Source organism: Arachis ipaensis, chromosome B10 (genome assembly GCF_059453495.1).
Source record: "Arachis ipaensis isolate K30076 ecotype BB chromosome B10, ASM5945349v1, whole genome shotgun sequence".
In the NCBI taxonomy this organism is placed as follows: Eukaryota; Viridiplantae; Streptophyta; class Magnoliopsida; order Fabales; family Fabaceae; genus Arachis; species Arachis ipaensis.
Window position 1 is genome coordinate 12,612,090 of NC_142435.1, and position 18,349 is coordinate 12,630,438.

The 18,349-nt window shown below is 29.4% G+C and overlaps 2 protein-coding genes across 2 annotated transcripts; both read right to left on the bottom strand.

Moving 5' to 3' along the window:
* Positions 1 to 13,528: 13,528 nt before the first annotated feature.
* On the bottom strand, positions 13,529 to 14,854 carry LOC148579176 (uncharacterized). Its single transcript, XM_088489093.1, has 2 exons — positions 14,586 to 14,854; positions 13,529 to 14,516 (listed from the first exon to the last, which is right to left on the bottom strand). The coding sequence occupies exons 1-2, from the start codon at positions 14,852 to 14,854 to the stop codon at positions 13,529 to 13,531; spliced, it is 1,257 nt and encodes a 418-aa protein (XP_088345219.1).
* Positions 14,855 to 15,032: 178 nt separating this feature from the next.
* On the bottom strand, positions 15,033 to 16,156 carry LOC148579177 (uncharacterized). Its single transcript, XM_088489096.1, has 2 exons — positions 15,260 to 16,156; positions 15,033 to 15,167 (listed from the first exon to the last, which is right to left on the bottom strand). Exons 1-2 carry the CDS (start codon positions 16,154 to 16,156, stop codon positions 15,033 to 15,035), a joined length of 1,032 nt encoding a protein of 343 aa, XP_088345222.1.
* Positions 16,157 to 18,349: the final 2,193 nt, after the last annotated feature.

Sequence of the window (18,349 nt, forward strand, 5' to 3'; positions counted from 1 at the left end):
AAATAGTAAAAGAAAGTGTGTAATAAATTAAAAGATATTTAATAATTTATAAATGTAATACCCTACCACACAGAGTTTTATGTCTAGGTCATAAATCAACGGTGGTAAGGTATTACGACTTCTAAAAAATAAAATACATACATATATAAAGGAAGGAATATGATATACTAGGAGCCCGTAAAGAAAGGACATATACAAAATCGCATCACACTCAGAAACCGGTAATATACATAAGCAGAAATGACCGAAGTATATATATGATTCAAAAATTATACATAACAACACTAGCCTTGACCTGCGAAGATAAGGCCGACTAGTTAATATAATACAACCCAAGAGTAAAATATAAACATAAATCCTATTTCTCCAAAATCAACCTCTAAGAGGGATATACAAGTTATAAAATACAGCAGTGGATAATATTTAAAATATCTAAGCAAAAGTAAAATTTTCAAAAGACAATCTTCGTTTCCTGAAAGCAAATTTTGTACGCTCAACAAGGTGCATCACGTCCAATACCTGTAAGATGAAAATTCCCGAAGCGGGTGAGAACATCATCCCTTACGGGGTTCTCAGCAGGGGGTAACAGTTCCAAAGCAGAGACGATGTAAAGACTACAGGAATCCTCTAGGCAATCCCAATACTTCAACAAACAGAAATCCAAGCCTAGAAATATACTAAATCAGAAAACAGTAAGGTATACTAGACTAACTAACTGCAATCATGCACCTTTGATTTTCATTTGACATTTCTCTCTCCAATAAACCTCAAGTTCTTAAACTATCTCTTATTAGTTCTCTCACCTTTCACTTATCATGTTTCTTTCAGTCTCAGTTCTCCCCATATCATCTCAGCCTCCATATATACAAGGTCTCATAATAGAACAGTAACAGCAAACACAAGTAATGAAGTTCAAGCACAACTAGATTCAGCAATTATAACAGATAGCAGTTAAACAATGATAATCACATAGGCAAACCACATATACAATAAACACACCCAATCAATATCACATAGATGCAAATGATGCATGCCTGTCCTACTGGCCATGAGCTCACGTGTCGGTTATGTTGCCAGACCCGACTCGGATAAGCAGGATTAAACCACCATCCTTATCCATAGGTTCCATAAACAAACGGAATTAAACCACCATCTTTGCTCGGAACACGCAAGCAGGATTAAACCACCCTCCTTGCCTCCACAGTAAGTGGGATTAAACCACCATCCTTACTAGGCACCGCGAACAAGCGGGATTGCACTACCATCCTTGCTCGGGTTGCATTTCACAATTCAATCTGCAAGCGGGACTAAACCACCGTCCTTGCCCAACACAAAACAATATGCAAGAGGGATCACACCACCATCCTTACTAAACAATTCATCAATACGTGAGCGGGATAAAATCCCCATCCTCACTGCAGGCAGGATAAAACCACCATCCCTGCCCAACGATTTATGCACTGTGCAAGCGGGATTATACCACCATCCTTACCAGGCCAGAACCCTCATCATATCCTCAGTGATCACTATTCTTACAATCTAAACCCATTCATCTCCGAGTCCCAAACTCGTTACAATCAACCTCATTTCTCAATCCCTCGAGTTCATTCATCAATCTGACTCTCCATCAAATCACATAACCATTCCTGCCCAATTTACATACTAGGCCTACGTCTCCATCTTCTAAACTCATATGGAACTTCACCAATTTAATTTACTAAATATCTCTATTAGTCCTTGGAGTCTAATTAATAGATAGTACCCTTAAATGGTAACTAGAGAAGTTTAGAAAGTTAGAGAACCCTTGAAAAATGAAGAAAAACCATTTTTCAGCAAAATAGGGTGTATGCGTATGCATGCATCATGTATGCGTACGCATACATACAATTTGGCCCATTTCGCGTACGCATACACATGTACGCATACGCATAGGTGCCAAACAGAATGGCATGTATGCATATGGGGGGGGGGTATGCGTACGCATGCACTCCCAGACTTAGAAAATTTTACAGTTGCAGAAATTAGTTTTAAACCCCAAACTTTAAACATTCATAACTTCCTCTACAAAAATCTATTTTTCTCAAATTTTATATCATTTTAAAGCCCTTGAAATCATCTTTAATTTAAAACAAATTCTAATTAATTTCAAAAGTCGAGGCTCAAGTTATGATCTGTCAAAGTTCATTAAAAATAAGTTTTCACAAAATGTGACAAGCTCTCTAGTGTTTCCAAAACTTCAATCCAAACCAAAACCAACACACCGAATTTCTAATCTTACCCTTCATGTACCTTATCAATCAAACACATATCACCGACATCACACCTAAATCAATTTCATTCCTCAATTCATTCCGCAAACCCAATTTCAATTACCTTATCTTATATACAAACCATTTAACCTCTTATCAAAATTCTCAATTTCCTCAACATATAATCTTATAATCTCATCAATCTCAACAATTATTTATTCAACCTCAATCATATACATTTACTTCATTCGCATCATTATTCATCAACATACAGCATTACCACAGCATCATTATCATATCACAATCAACAAACTCATCGTCAAACATAATAATTCACGTACATTAGTCATATATTACGCACTTACCCCTTGGGGACTTCTCGCCCCATTCACGGCCTCCGGCCCAAGTTTCACCAATCATCAACATAACCAAAGATTACCATTCACTTTATAATATCACAATAATTCTCAATCGAGCACACTCATACATACAACCATTTACTATCCACAACAACAGCCAAATTCAATCCACACCTATCCTAGGGTCAACTAACCTAGGCATTCACATAACTTTACATAATACCTACTCGAAACTCAAATCCGTACCTTGAATGTCGGTGGTTCCAACCCTTGAAGCCTTTCCTAACTCAATCTCCAAGGTCCGTCACCCAAATTTTGCCAATCAACCTCCACATCACACCAAATTTAGCCCCAACCATTCTCTATTTCATATAATCTAGTCACAACAATATATCTCAACATTTATTCTAGGGTTCATACATGAAATTTGAGATAATGAAAGAAGTTCAGCTTCCTTACCTTAACTCACACAAAATATGGATGCAACCCACTAGGAATCCATGCTAGAGCATCCATAAACAACCAAAATCACAATAATTCAACAATCCCAAAACAAAAAATGTGAATCTATAAGGAATGAAAAACTGGGCAAAAACTGAGAGTTCCTTATGACAAAGCTTAGATAGAATTGAAGAGGATGAGAAGAGCTACGCGTGGCCGTAAACGGCTTGTTAATCGAAGCTTCGGATCAAAAATTATGGGCGAAAGAAGATCAAAGTGAATAGTGACAAGGGTTTTCTTACTTCTCTTCTCTCTTCTTTGTGGAACTCAAGGAAAATGGGGGAGCAACAACTTGTTTGGTGCTGAAGTGAGGTGTTTATATTATGTGCTTGGGCCCACTTGGGCCCGGTTCACTTAGTTTAGCCTATTGGTCCAATTTTGGGCCAAAATCTTTAAATTTAGAGTTTTAAATTGTATTTTAAATATTTCTATCTTTCCAAATTATAAATTCTAATTTCTTAACCTTATTAACTTATAATCAATTTCCTCAACTGCAGTACCACCAGACAAATCTCATCCGGTACTGCCGGTCAAATTTCTAGTGTACATTTTTATGCAGAATATTATGTTTTTCGACTCAAAAAAATTCACTGAGTCAAAATACCATATTTAAATTATCAAATTATGATGCTAAAATTTTCACTCATTACTATCCATATTTAATTAATTATTTATTTAATTTTTGTTAAATCAGAATTTTACAATAACTAATTACATTAAATAATTTTAATTAACATTAATTGTATAACAGTGAGACTATAAATTATATTGAATCATTTATAACTAACATTGATTGGAGAATTGCATTTTTAGAATAAGCGTGTAGGAATTTATATTTATTGCTATAAATTATACTCGATTGAAGTTGTTTAATTCTCAATATAATTTATTCAAATTAATTAATAATGTAAGAAAAGAAACCTTTGGTTTTTTTGGACTAAATTATTTTGGTTACTAAATATTTTTTTTATATAATATTTGCGTTAATAAATTTTTTATATACATGTGTATTAATAACAAATATATTGGTATCAATTTTTATAATTAATTTTTTCGATTAAATATTATATATAGTGTTACTTTCATTGTTTATAAGTTTAGGTTTTACCGTTAAAATATTTTGTTTAATTTTTTAATTTGTTATTTTTTTACTATTTTATAGAATAAAAATGTATTCTTTATTTTTCATCGAAATTGATTATTTTAAGAAACAAGTTGTACTTTTTTTATGATCTTTATTGATATAGTCATTCTCTACTTATTCTTTTAATAATTTGATAATTGTTCTTTCATCTAAACTTACACACGATTGTCCTTTGCAGCAATCGTTTATAATGCTCCACATTCATCAAATATCAAGTTATATTTACTGATCTCGGTTCTAATTACATAGATGTAAGCTCAACGAAAGTGCAATGAATTCTATTTTACTGAAAGATGGTTGGATCTATTTATATATTATACCCAATTTAATGGAATATGAATAAAGTTAATTTTTTTTAGGAGGAATTCGATTTTTTATTGAGCAATTGGATCTTTATATGCCATAATCAAATTCTATCCTTTTATGTTTTCTACGTTTGTCAGAAAATTTTTAAAATAGACATATAATGAGATGAGTTTTCTTAATTTAAGTTCAATTTTTAAAGAATTGTGTCTGTCTTGAGATTCAATTTGAAAGATTGATATCATGTTTAATTTTTTTTCTTTTAAATTTTTTAACAAGAGAATGCATGGTCTGGATTTATACGAATTTTAAATATTAAAACTGATGACATTATTTCAGTTGGTTGTCGTTACGAAAATTACTCTAATCTATATATGTCTAAGGTCTAAATTTAAACAACTTAAATATTATTTAAATAGTTTAATTCTAATATTAGAATTTTGTTAGATTAGTTTTACAGAAATTTAAATGGTTATCTCAGTTTATTTGTTATATCCATTAAATTTGGATATATTATTTCTAAATTTTTAGTATAAAATTTTTGTTCGGTTTATAAATTTATTTTTATTAGACCCAATATAACTAAAAAATTCTAATAATTAAGTTAAAAAATACTGCTAATAACAAAAAATAGTATATATTTTAAATTATTAATACACAAAACTAAAATTTTAAAAATATTATTAGTTGTCTTAAAAAATTTTATTGACATTGTAATAAATATTTCTATAGAATAATTTAAGATATGACAATTATTTTAATTAAAATTATGTGAAATTGTTGTGAATCTATCTATCTATCTATCTATCTATCCATCTACTTAATATACTAAAACCGGATTTTTTTCAACTAATGAAAGTAACGTGTCAATTCCTCATAAATTCATTTTCCCTCCAAAATGAAAGCACTATTCTTTCTTCTAAATTTATTTTAGAAAAATATCTTTATTATAATTATATTACAATATATTATAATTAGCATTTAATGAATAATGCATGGTTATAGTAATTTAGAAAAATATCTTTATTATAATTATATAAAATCAATATTTAATACATTATCAACTAATGAAAGTGAGGTGTCAATTTCTCATGAATTTATTTTTCTTCCAAAGTGAAAGCACTATTCTCTCTTCTAAATTTATTTTAGAAAAATATCATTATTATAATTATATTACAATATTATAATGATATTACAATTAGCATTTAATGAATAATGCATAATTATACTAATTTAAAAATATATATTTATTATAATTATATAAAATTAATATTTAATGTATTATTAAACTAATTATCAATCGAAAATATTTTTAATCATTTTAGTTATATTGATACCATTCTAATTCTCATTTATTATGCAATAATTTTATTAGTGACAAATTGTTACATTAATGGTAACTCATTAATAATAATAATAATAATAATAATAATAATAATAATAATAATAATAATAATAATAATAATAATAATAATAATAATAATAATAATAATAATAATAATAATAATAATAATAGATATCAATAATTAAATACTAAAATAATTATCAAATATTGTCTATCTAGCTTTAATTAGTTAACAAATTTAATTTTAGTTGCTATATTTTATTTTCTACATAATTATATTAATTGTCGATCATTATACATCAAATTAGTATTTAATACATAATTATGTTAATTGTCAATAATTTTAATTTTTAATGATTGTAATATAATTTTAAATTAATCGTAATTTCCGAGAAGTTGATATTGATATCTACCTTAAAAAATTAAAACAAAAATCTATGATTCTAATCATGATAAAAATATATATGATATGATAATGGCTTATTCAATCACGACAAATATATGATGTATAATGTAAATAATAAAAAATTAACTTAATAATAACTAATTTATATAATTATTTCTATTCTAGTAAAGGTTATATGTAGTATTTTTCGTGGTTCGTGAGTCTAAATATGAGAGTCTAACTCATTTTTTAATTTATTATTCTTTATTGACTAATTCATAGAATAAGAATGTATTTTTCGTTTTTCATCGAAGTTGATCCTTTTAAGGTACTATTAATAATTTTTATAGCATTTTTTATATACTCGTTATATTATATTTTTCTTTTGATAATTTAATGATTGTTCTTACGCCAATTTATTCTTTTCATCTAATGTTCCAATGTGATTGTCTTTTGTCGCAATCATTTACAATGCACCACATCCATCAAATACAATCTTAAGTTGTATTCACTGATTTGGATTCTAATTACATGGATGTAAGCGTCCAACGAAGAGGCAGTAAACTCTGTTTTACAGAATGATGGTTGGATCTACTCACATATTATGACCAACTTAATAAAATGTGGGCAAAGTTAGTTTCTTGAGAAGAGCTCAATTTTTTATTCAAGAATTGTTTCCACAAAGTTTTGTAAGCCAAGTTCAAGTTCTATACCCTCCATGCTTTTTACGTCTACTCGAAAATCTTGGAAGTAGAGCACATAATGAGATTGAATTTTCTCAATTTAAGTTTAATTTTGGTAAATTCATGTCAAACTCGAAGATGCAATTTCAACGATTGGTAATATATTCAAATTTTTTTATTTTAAGCTTTTTGTATTTAAAATAATTTGATAACATATTGTGAATTTTTTTCAAAAATTATCGGCCTTCTTTTGTATCAATGCAATGCCATTGAGGGGAATAAAGTTTAGTTTAGTTTTTCGGTGTGATAATTTTATACCTTTCACATTGCATGGATAGCGGATGATGAAGCTTATTTAATAAGGGGATTGTCTGAATTTGCACGAATTTTAAATGTTCGAACCTATGATGTTGTTTCAGTTGGTTGTCGTTACGGGAATGATTCTAATTTATACGTGTCTAAGGACTATAATAGATTAAATATTATTTAAGTAATTTATTTCTAATATTGGTATTTGATTAAATTAGTTTTAGAGAAATTTAAATTGTTATCTCAATTTATATAGTACGACTATTCTTCTTGGATATGTTATTTTTAAATTTTTTAATATAAAATTTCTTTTTTTTTTCAATTTTTAACTTTATTTTCTTTCTTGGATAAATGTATAATCTTTTTTTTTTTTTTTTGTATTTTAGATCAGTAATGCAATTATTAAGAGAAGTGTAATTCATCAATAGGTTAGAGTGATTAAAAGTTTAATTATATTGTGTGAATACAAGATTGATTAATTAAGATTAAGACGTGGTAAAAGAAAAAGAGGCACAATACGTGATTTTGCTTTTCTTACTAACATATGAAGATACATAAAAGTAAAGAAAAATTAAAACATCACTATTTAAAAAAAATATTAATCATGCGTATGAATGGAGATTGGAGAATATACATGGATATAAAAAATAAAAAATTATTACACAATTGTAAAATAAAAAATAATCATATATATAGGAAATAATCATAACAAAAAATAATTAATATATATAAATTAAATATTTTTATTTATAATGAATATCTAGGTATGCATAAATAAAGAAATATTTTGAATTATTTAACAAAATTAATATATACGTATACATAAATAAAGAAACTACTGTAATTTATAAAAATTACACATATGATAATATTAATAATAAAAAATAAAAAAATTATTAAATGATTGTAGGTTCAAAAAGAAATAATCAGAAAATAATTAATATATGGGACTTAAATATTTTTGCATATAATTAATATATATGTATAAACTAAGTAAAAAAATATTTAGAATTATTTAACAGAATAAATATATTCTGAGAATAAGAAAACTATTAACTAAAAAATTAATATATACATATACATAAATAAAAAAATTACTATGGTTTATGAAGATTATTACACGTGTGATGATATTAATGGAATAATAAAATTATTGAATGATTGTAGGCTCAAAGAAAAATATTCATAATCAAAAAATCAAAAAATAATTAATATATGTGAGTTAATTTATATATACTTAAATAAAAAAAGATTTAAAATTATTTAAACAAAATAAATAAATATATCCTACAAATAAAAAAATTATTGACTAAACAATCAATATATACGAATAGTATAAATAAAAAAATTATTTAATAAAAAAATAGTACGTTTTTTATTTTAGTAATAAAACGTAAATAAATATATAATATAGTGATTTGTTTAATTATTAATATTTTTAATTGTTATTTCAATCATAAATTTAGAGAAAAAAAGTAGATTATCAAAAACGATTAATAACTATATTAGAATTGATACACTTAACACCAGATTAAGAAAAAACGAACATATAACATGTTATTTTTTTATTAATTAAATTATTACAATTTAAATTAATTTTAATAAAATAATTTAAAATTATAATTTTAACCTTATCACGTGCATGATACGAGTTATTGAACAATTTATTATCACGTATATAATACGGGTTATTAAACAATTCCTCGTATGTTTTTTTTCCTCCAAAATAAAAACACTATTTTTACCTATAATTATTATTTTTTATCAATTTTTTAATTTCTATTTCTCACATTTAATTTGTTAAAAATATCTTTTCAGTCATTGTTATTTGATTTACTTATTTTAGATATTATTCATTAAAATTTATTAGGGAATATACGATAAAAATAATTAAAAAGTCATTGATCAATCTCATTACAAAGGAATAAATTTTAATTAAATACTAAAATAATTATCAAATATTATTTATTTTCAATTATTTAATAAGTTTAATTTTAATTGAGATGCTTTATTTTCTACTTATATTTTTATTCATTAGTTATTGTACGCTTTATATTTACAGTAAATATTGAATATAAAAGACTAAAAATTAATTTTAATTGTTATTTATTTTATTTATTTAGAGTAATAATTAAATTTATTTTAATTGTAGCAAATATTCACAATTAATAGTAATATATTCCTTCAAAAGAGCTAAATGGGAGAAGTTGGCAAAATGGGAGAACCAAATAATGAATAATAATCATATAATTAATGTATATAATTAATCACAAAGAATAATATAAAGGTTTAATTACTCTATTGGTCTCTATAGTTTCGCAAAATTTTTAATTAGGTTTGTGTACTTTTTTTCCTTTTAATTGAGTCCTTGCACAATTTTTTTTTAATTAGGTCCTTACACTTTTTTTTCCTTTTATTTGGGTTTCTACACCAATTTTTTTCTTTTTTAGTTGGGTCCCTATAAAATTAAGTCAATTATTGCTAAGAGGGACCTAATTGAAAAAAAAAAATTAGTGCAGGGACTCAATTAAAAGAAAAAAAAGTATAGGGACCTAATTAAAAATTTCGCAAAACTATAGGATCAATAGAGTAATTAAACCTAATATAAAACATGATGGTATAATTTTGATATAATTGTGACAATTATCTCTATAAAAAAATATTGGAGTATATAATTAGCGTGTCTATATATATATATATATATATATATATATATATATATATATATATAATAGTAAATTTTTTTCATGTTTATCATTTAGAAAATTCATAATTCAGATATAGTTTTTATTCTATTTTTTGTTTTTCATATCTAACGGCTATTAGCTATAATTCTATCAATAATATCACTTATGGTAGATTATGTGATGAGAAAGTATGGAAAATAAAGGTAAGAATTATAAGATTATAAAAAGTTCTATCTAAATTTGATAAAATTAAGATGGCTTACAAAGAAATGGTTCTAATGGATGATAAGGTTAGTTGATTATTTTCATAATTCTTTCAAGTGATGCTAGGTTTATAAATATTTTTTGTTCGTATTTTAATATTTGATAAGTAAACTCTTATATGAGTCAAAAACAGTGCGATTTAATAGCTTTATAAGTGATAATAGCTTTTATATTTAATTTGTTTTGCAGTGTGATAAAATTCATTATTTAATCAAGAAGTTTTTTATCAAATATGTTTGAGAATGAACTGATCGAGAAAAAGGTTTATATCTTCTCAAATTTTGCGATTGAAGAATCAAGTAGTATCTTCCGACTGCGCACGTATGCAGAATAACTTTTAAGAAGGAGTTACGTATAGTAAATACGGTTGATGATCGTAAAATTCTTGGTAATCATTTCAATTTTCTTGCTCATGTTGTTATATTGAAACAAATAAATGAATAATTCTATTTATTTGGTATGTAGTAGGTAGATATTAACTCATACAAAACTGTTTTTTTTTTCTAATTTTAATTTTTGCCAAAAAATTGTATAATAGCATCATTTTATCGATAGCAAAGTTTTAACAGTTTATTTATTAAAATGTTTGAAATTGTATTGTGACTTTTTCTAAAGGTATATTCTTATATTAATTTACTGTTATTTTTATCGTTTAATATAAATTAAATTAGTAAATTTTCTTTAATTTATACACGTAAAAAGCTGTAATTTCTTATATTATTCATTCATTTGCCCTTAATTTAGTACATTTAATTCAATTTTTTTAAAAAGATGTTACTGGACTCTTGATCGAAAAAGAAGAATTTATATTATGATCAAAAACAAGGAGAAGTGTCCAGTATATTGTGGTTAATTTTCATGATTTGCAATATGTAAAATTTTAATATTTTATAATGAGATTTTTTCTGTAACAATTATCTTTTTTATGAAAAATCTTTTATTTTTTTCATTACATATTACTACTCATATCTCTTAATTTTTGCTTTTATTTAGAAATGAAAAAAAAAAAATAAAGTGCACACTATGAGATTAATTTGTAACTCATTTACTCAATCATCTACGTGATCATCACCAAGCAGCTGAATACATAATTATTCTTCAATTTAAAAATTTTAACAAAGACATTGATTTATTTAATTTATTTATGTTATATTTGTAATTATATTATATCTAATTTTACAAATATATCTTTTTTAGAAAATACTCTTAGTATTAACACATGATATATTAAATAAATATTTTAAAAATAAATATAACCTACGATAAAAATAAAAAATAAACTAAATAGATATTACACAAAATAATTCTATATGTTCTGCTGTGCTGTGTTATGCACTTAACTAAACTATTTGGGTGCTTTTTCACTTTGGGTTCCTTAATAATTATTTATGGAAGAGCTTTTAAGTCCAATACAACTATCAATTTAATAATTGTTACCTGTTACAACCAAGCCCACAACAACCTTAAACCAAATAGGTGGTCAATTCTATGTTACATTATCAAGAGTAAAGATGGTTTGCGAGTACTGTTGCAAGATCACAGACACTTGGAAGATAACTGTACAATAAATGTGGTATATAGAGAAGTTTTTGAGAGCTTATAATAAAAGGATAATTTCTAAATTTCTTAGTCAAATTTATTAAAATTTATTACTATCAATTAAAAATATTAAACAAATTCTAAGTGCTAATTGGTAATACATTCTTATTCCACATTTACATTTTGAGAATATTAAAATTATCATAATGTTGTTTCAGGTACATATTTTGCAGGTATCAAAGGGAAGTGTTGAATTATTTTTTAGTGATTTTAAATTATTTACTGTTTATTAAAAAAATTTGTGCATTCGAATTCTCTACTAATTTATTGTTATTTATTTTGAGCTAATTTTTACATATTTTTACTTGATAGTAAAATAACATATAAATATTTGTTGGTGAGTATATATGTCTAGCTTATTAAAAAAAAATAAATTAATAAAAATAATTAATAATTACATTAGAATTGATACATTTAACACCAGATTAGAAAAAAATTTTAAACGCATAATATGTTATTTTTTTATTAATCAAATTATTATAATTCAAATTAATTTTAATAAAATAATTTAAAATTATAATTTTAACATTATCACGTGCATAGACATAGACATTGTGACACATGTCTGCTGTTTAGTTTGGTGAGACACAGATTTTTAAAGGACACGGGAAGACACGAATAGATACGAAGACACTAAATTTGTGTACCTCCAATTTAGTGAGATACTGAGACACAACTTGTGAGACACTGATTTTTTTACTCTTTTACCTTATTGAATTTTTAAAATTTATCCTCTTATCTTCACAAACCTTTCTTTTTTCTCTTCCTCTTCTAGATTCTACAACCAAATTTATCCTTCTATTTTCTTCAAAAAAAAATTTGTACAATTAATTATTTTTATTTATTTAAATTTTGATAAATCTTTGATAAATTTTGAGCTTTAGTTTTTTTATTTTATTTTCAAAAAAAATTATATATTTAATATTTGAATGATAATTTAAGATGATATTAAAAGAAATAAAAAATATTAGAAGAAATAAAAATTTAATGATAATGATATGCAATGTTTGGGGTAATGGGTATACAGTGATATGGCGGTAAAATTTTGTGGTGGAATAAAAGGTAATTTAGTCTATTTTAAATATGTGTGTCTTGTTCTTTATTTTTACCAAACACAATACATAGACATAAATATTTTATGTTCATATCTTTAAGGGTAAAAAATCTAAACAAGCCAAAGGGAGATCAATTTGACACAAATAAGCCAAAGCAAATTCTGTTTCAGCAATCCACCAAGTGGCATTTCTATATAGTTCGAACCACATAATTTGAACCAAATAAGTTCGAATTACAGCTATACACCAAGCCTAAATAAATTGAACCAAATTGGTTCGAACCATAACTTAATAATTCGAACCTAATAGGTTCGAATTACAATGAGCATAACTTTACCAAGTAATTCGAAATAGGATGGTTCGAATTACTATGAATTCGTCACAGGAAGGAACTTAAGTTACGAACATAGTTTCCGCATCATCTCTTAATAAGAGTCCTACATTTTTTTTGCCGGTGTGCCTTAGAGAAACATTTCGTTTAAAACTGCGGTGGCAGAACATATTCATTAAGTAAAAATCCATTCGAGGTACATCGCAGTGACGTTAACAAATTTTATGCGTCACCAACCACAAGTAAGAAAACCGATAATTGCGGAATCTAAAAGCTAAATTGAAATAACAAAAGAACCAAAGCCGCAAATACAGCTAATCATGTCCCCGTGTGTGCTCTGCGCCTCCGAGCTGTGGGCAACTCCGACGTGTGTGGCCGGGCTGCCGACAAAGCCCACATCTCTTTGGCCGGTTCGGATTAGCCTCGTCCATATTGGTCTGTATCCGAGTGGACCTGGGACGACCCTCTCTCGCACGCCTCTTATTGGGGTCAGGGATGACAGTCGGCCCGTCATATGGTGGCCAGAAACCCTCCGGAATGGGAGGTGTAAAATCCATCTGATAGACACTGAAGACCGAACTAAGACGATACACCTGGTGGACATAAGGCTCCCATGTAAGCCGTGAGTAGGCACAGCATGCCAGTGCGTGGGGACACGAGAAATGAAGTGCCTGGAAGTATCCGCAGTCACATGTGCGAGATGCAAGCGAGACTCTGTAGGTACCCAGTGAGAAAGAACCAGTCGGAGTTGTCTCTGCGACGGTGAACTTGGAGTTATCCCTGTCGTACACGGTAACCGTGAAGCACCTAGCCGTCTTCAAGTTGGCCTCTATACACTTCACCAAGTGCTGACTAAATTGTTGTCCGGTTCCCATCTGCGCCTCAGCCTCCCTCCCTTTGCGAACAAATAACTCGGCCAACCTTCCGTATGTTGCCTTCACTAGGGAGCACACAGGAAGGTTTCTGACGCCCTTGAGGATCGAGTTCACACACTCAGATATAATCGTCGTCATGTGTCCGAATCTATGCCCCTCATCACAATGCTGGGTCCACAAGGAATACTCAATCCGGTTAGCCCAGTCACACATCGCCGGGTCTTTTGACCTAAGAATATCAAACCAGTACTGGAACTCAACCTCGGTCTTAGCGTACGCCGCATTCACGAGTAGCCTCCTTGTGTCTTTGCACTTGAAGGTGAGGGCAAAATTTGCCGCAACATGTCGAATGCAGAATGCCCGGTATGCAGATGGAGGTAACCAGCCTCCGTCAGGAGCCTCAAGGGCGGCCTTGATGCCGTTATGCCTGTCCGAGATAACCAGCAGACCCGGCTACGGTGTCACATGCTCACGCAGGTGGGAGAGAAAGAAAGACCACGACTCAGCATTCTCACCCTCGACTAATGCGAACGCGACGGGGAGTATGTTGGAGTTCCCGTCCTGTGCAATTGCGACAAGCAACGTTTCCACATACTTGCCATACAGATGGGTTCCGTCAATACTAACTAGGGGCTTGCAATGACGGAATGCCTCGATGCATGAGGGAAAGGTCCAGAATAGTCTGTGAAAATAAGCTCGAGACTCGTCCACCTGTCCACCGACACGAACAGGGCTCGTCCTCAGCACAGCAACAGTACCCGGCATCGTCAACCGGACTCCTAACACCCACCTTGGGAGCTCGTTGTACGACTCATCCCAGTCACCATAGATGAGGGAAACAGCCTTCTGCTTCGCCAACCAGACCCTCCTGTAAGTCGGCCTAAACCCAAAGTGTGCGGCGGTGGCATTTAGGAGCACGTTGATGCTGACGGATGCATCAGCCCTAACCATTGGCATAACGAATGCCGATATCACATGGTAATCCAAACTCCTGTGGTCGCTGGAGATCGAGGTGGCGAGACAAGTATGCGGTCCGTTGTACCGTTTGACCTCTCAAATCCCCTTGCGCTGTCGGAGACTGAGCCGAATCAACCATGTGCACCCATTGCCGAACTCAGAACACTTGCCCACATACCGGCGATAGTCGGACTCCACCACCTTGTACTGTACCCCTCGCCGTATGCTATAAGTCTTGACACTTAACAGGGCCTGTTCTTTATCCGGAAATTGCTGACCAACCTGAAACTCTGTCAGACCTGCATACCCTTCAGCATCTCTAGCGCCAAATCCAGCCGGCTGCCCAGCAACCCCCTCCTGCCTCATGGCATCCAAGTCCAAAGAGGAAAAATGCGGAGGGTACTGCTGCGTGCCGGAGCTAGAACCACCGACCACCCCAGCAGGCTCACTTGCTCCAACATCATCCCCACTATCATCAGCAATCATATCCGGCTCGATGTCATCGTCCTCTGGATCATCCAAGAATCCATCTCCAACCCCAGCCGGTGCAGCACACTGTAAAGATGTCGGCAGATACCCACCTTCACTGACCTCGTCGCCTACACTGCCGATGAGGTCAACAGCGAACGAAGGGGAGGCGACAGGTTGGACGGGTGGCTCGTACGCAGGGACGGAGGAAGATGCAACGGCAGGCCTGGAGCTAGAACCGGCTACCATGGCTAAAGTGGTGGTATTCCGGTTCGAACCCCCTGAGCTGGACACCGCGTCAACCAACTTTGCCAACAGTTCTGGTGTCCTAACCTCTGGAAACTGCCGGCGACAATGAAACATGACCTGCAAGTTCTCATCACTCCCGATCGTGAAACAATCGTACGTTACGGTGTTCTGGAGCACCGTGATTGGAAATCGATAAAAAAACTTCTTAACCCGTTTCACACCTTCCAGCCCGAGTTTCTGCAGTACAGAGCTAACAAGGTCCTCATACCTTGTCGTAGGCGTTACGATAATGCAGAGAGGATCCTTATCAGTGAACTTCACACCAGAACGAGTTTTCTTCTTAATGGTTCCTCTGTGGTGAACCAACACTGCGAAACTCTCCTCACTAGCCATGTAAACCACCTCTAATGATAGTAACTCACGTTCAGACCATATATATAGAGCTCTCATCCTCACTGATTCGAACCGCTATGGTTCGAAATATGCTCATTGTAATTCGAACCTATTAGGTTCGAATTATTAAGTTATGGTTCGAACCAATTTGGTTCGATTTATTTAGGCTTGACGTATAGCTGTAATTCGAACCTATTTGGTTCGAATTATGTGGAGGGTAGGTGAGTTCGAACCTATTTGGTTCGAACTACATAGAAATGTCATTTGGTTGATTGCTGAAACAGAATTTGTTTTGGCTTATTTGTGTCAAATTAAAATCCCTTTGGCTTGTTTAGATTTTTTACCCTATCTTTAATATCTATATCTTTGTATCTATGTCTCATCATATACATCAATCAAACGAAGCCTTAAATTATCAATACGCAAACTCAATTTTAAAATATTAATAGTTACACTAAAAAAATTATTAACGTATAAGAAAATAATTATCGAGGCTAAAATTTAGTAATCCAAGAATATATTTATATATAAAAAGAAATAATCACAGGTATAATTAATTTAATAGCATTGATTAATTTTTTTATTTTAAAGTAGATCAATTCTATCATTATTACTATTATGTCATTATTATTATTATATGAATACACACAACTATAATTGATAATACTTTAGTAATAATAATATTCTATATAATTGCCAACGAATTATATAGTTTAAATGGAATAATCTTTTTATACTTATCTAAGAGATTATAGGTTCGAGTCTCTCTATTTTTAATTAAAAATATATATATTCTACATAATTATTGGTATTCCTATTATACTACAATTTGTATAAATGCATTATTAATTAAAAAATTATATATTAATTAGATTATATACTAATTACGCATAATCAAACTTATTTGTTTAATTATACACTTTTAAACCGATATTAATTAGTTTATTTTTTTTATTAGACAGAATCAATTAGCATATAAAACCATGTGTTTAGTGATAATTTACAAAGATCCCTGATTTAGTCATAACTTTTTGTGAAATATGTATTTTTTAATATTAATAAAAAAATAATTTTAATATTAATAAAAATTAATGTATAATAATTAAAAAATATTATATATATGAGGAAATAATAACCATCACAGCTTAAATATAACCATATAGTAATGTATACAAGGAAATAAAAATATTCTAATATTTATAAAGATAATCACGACTTAAATATAATAATGCAAGAGTTACTATATTTAAGAAATAAAATAATAGCATCTATATTGATATTAATTTAATAGCTAATATATATATATATATAAGAAAATAATAACACTAAATATAATCATATATAAGGAAATAATCGTAGCTATTTAATTATAATAATGCAGAAATATATGTGAATTAAATATATTATAACGTGTAAGGAAATAATCATTGGAGTTAGAATGTAGTAATCTAATAATATATATTTATATATATAAAAAAATAATTATAAATATAAAATATATTAATTTAATAGCTACAATTAATGACTATAATTAATATATATTAACTCATTATATTATTTTATAATAAGTAGCGTTCTAATATTTAAATTGCTGATTTGTCGCATTTTAGTGCTTATATATATATATATATATTTTTTTTTTTTGGAATATTAAAAAAAATATTTTTTTGAAATTATATGAAAATTAATATTTGGAACATAAAATATAGACACTATTTAACAGAAAAATTCATGAAGGTGGTAGATACTGTGACAAGAAGGAAGATTAACATCATGCGTCTATAAGAAGCAAAATGGGTCGGCGCGAAGGTTAGAGAGTTGGATACCTCCAGATTCAAACTTTGGTATACAGAAAAGGTGAAGAATAGGAATTGGGTAGGTATTATCGTGGATAAGTATTGAAAAAAGGACGTAGTGGATGTCAAGAAGATGCGTGATTGGATCATCTCTATCAAATTTATGGTGGAATGAGGTACTTTTCATATGATTAATGTTTATGTATCGTAAGTGGGTTCGGACGAGCAACACAAGATAAGGCTTTGGGAGGATCTAGAGAGTTTGGTCTAAGACATACATTCGAAAGATAAGATTTTCTTACGAGGAGATTAAATGACCATGTTGAAAGAGAAGTGATTGAGTATGAAAGTATTCATGGAGGCCATGGTTTTAGGGTGGTCAATATCGAGAGTAAAA

Bases quoted from the DNA above. Each gene is read 5' to 3' on its own strand.
- LOC148579176 (XM_088489093.1), bottom strand. From the start codon at position 14,854: ATGCCGGGTACTGTTGCTGTGCTGAGGACGAGCCCTGTTCGTGTCGGT. The intron at 14,517-14,585 runs GTCTTTCTTTCT...TATCTCGGACAG, and splicing joins GGTGAGAATGCTGAGTCGTG to GCATAACGGCATCAAGGCCG.
- LOC148579177 (XM_088489096.1), bottom strand. From the start codon at position 16,156: ATGGCTAGTGAGGAGAGTTTCGCAGTGTTGGTTCACCACAGAGGAACC. The intron at 15,168-15,259 runs GTACAGTACAAG...GATTCGGCTCAG, and splicing joins CTTATAGCATACGGCGAGGG to TCTCCGACAGCGCAAGGGGA.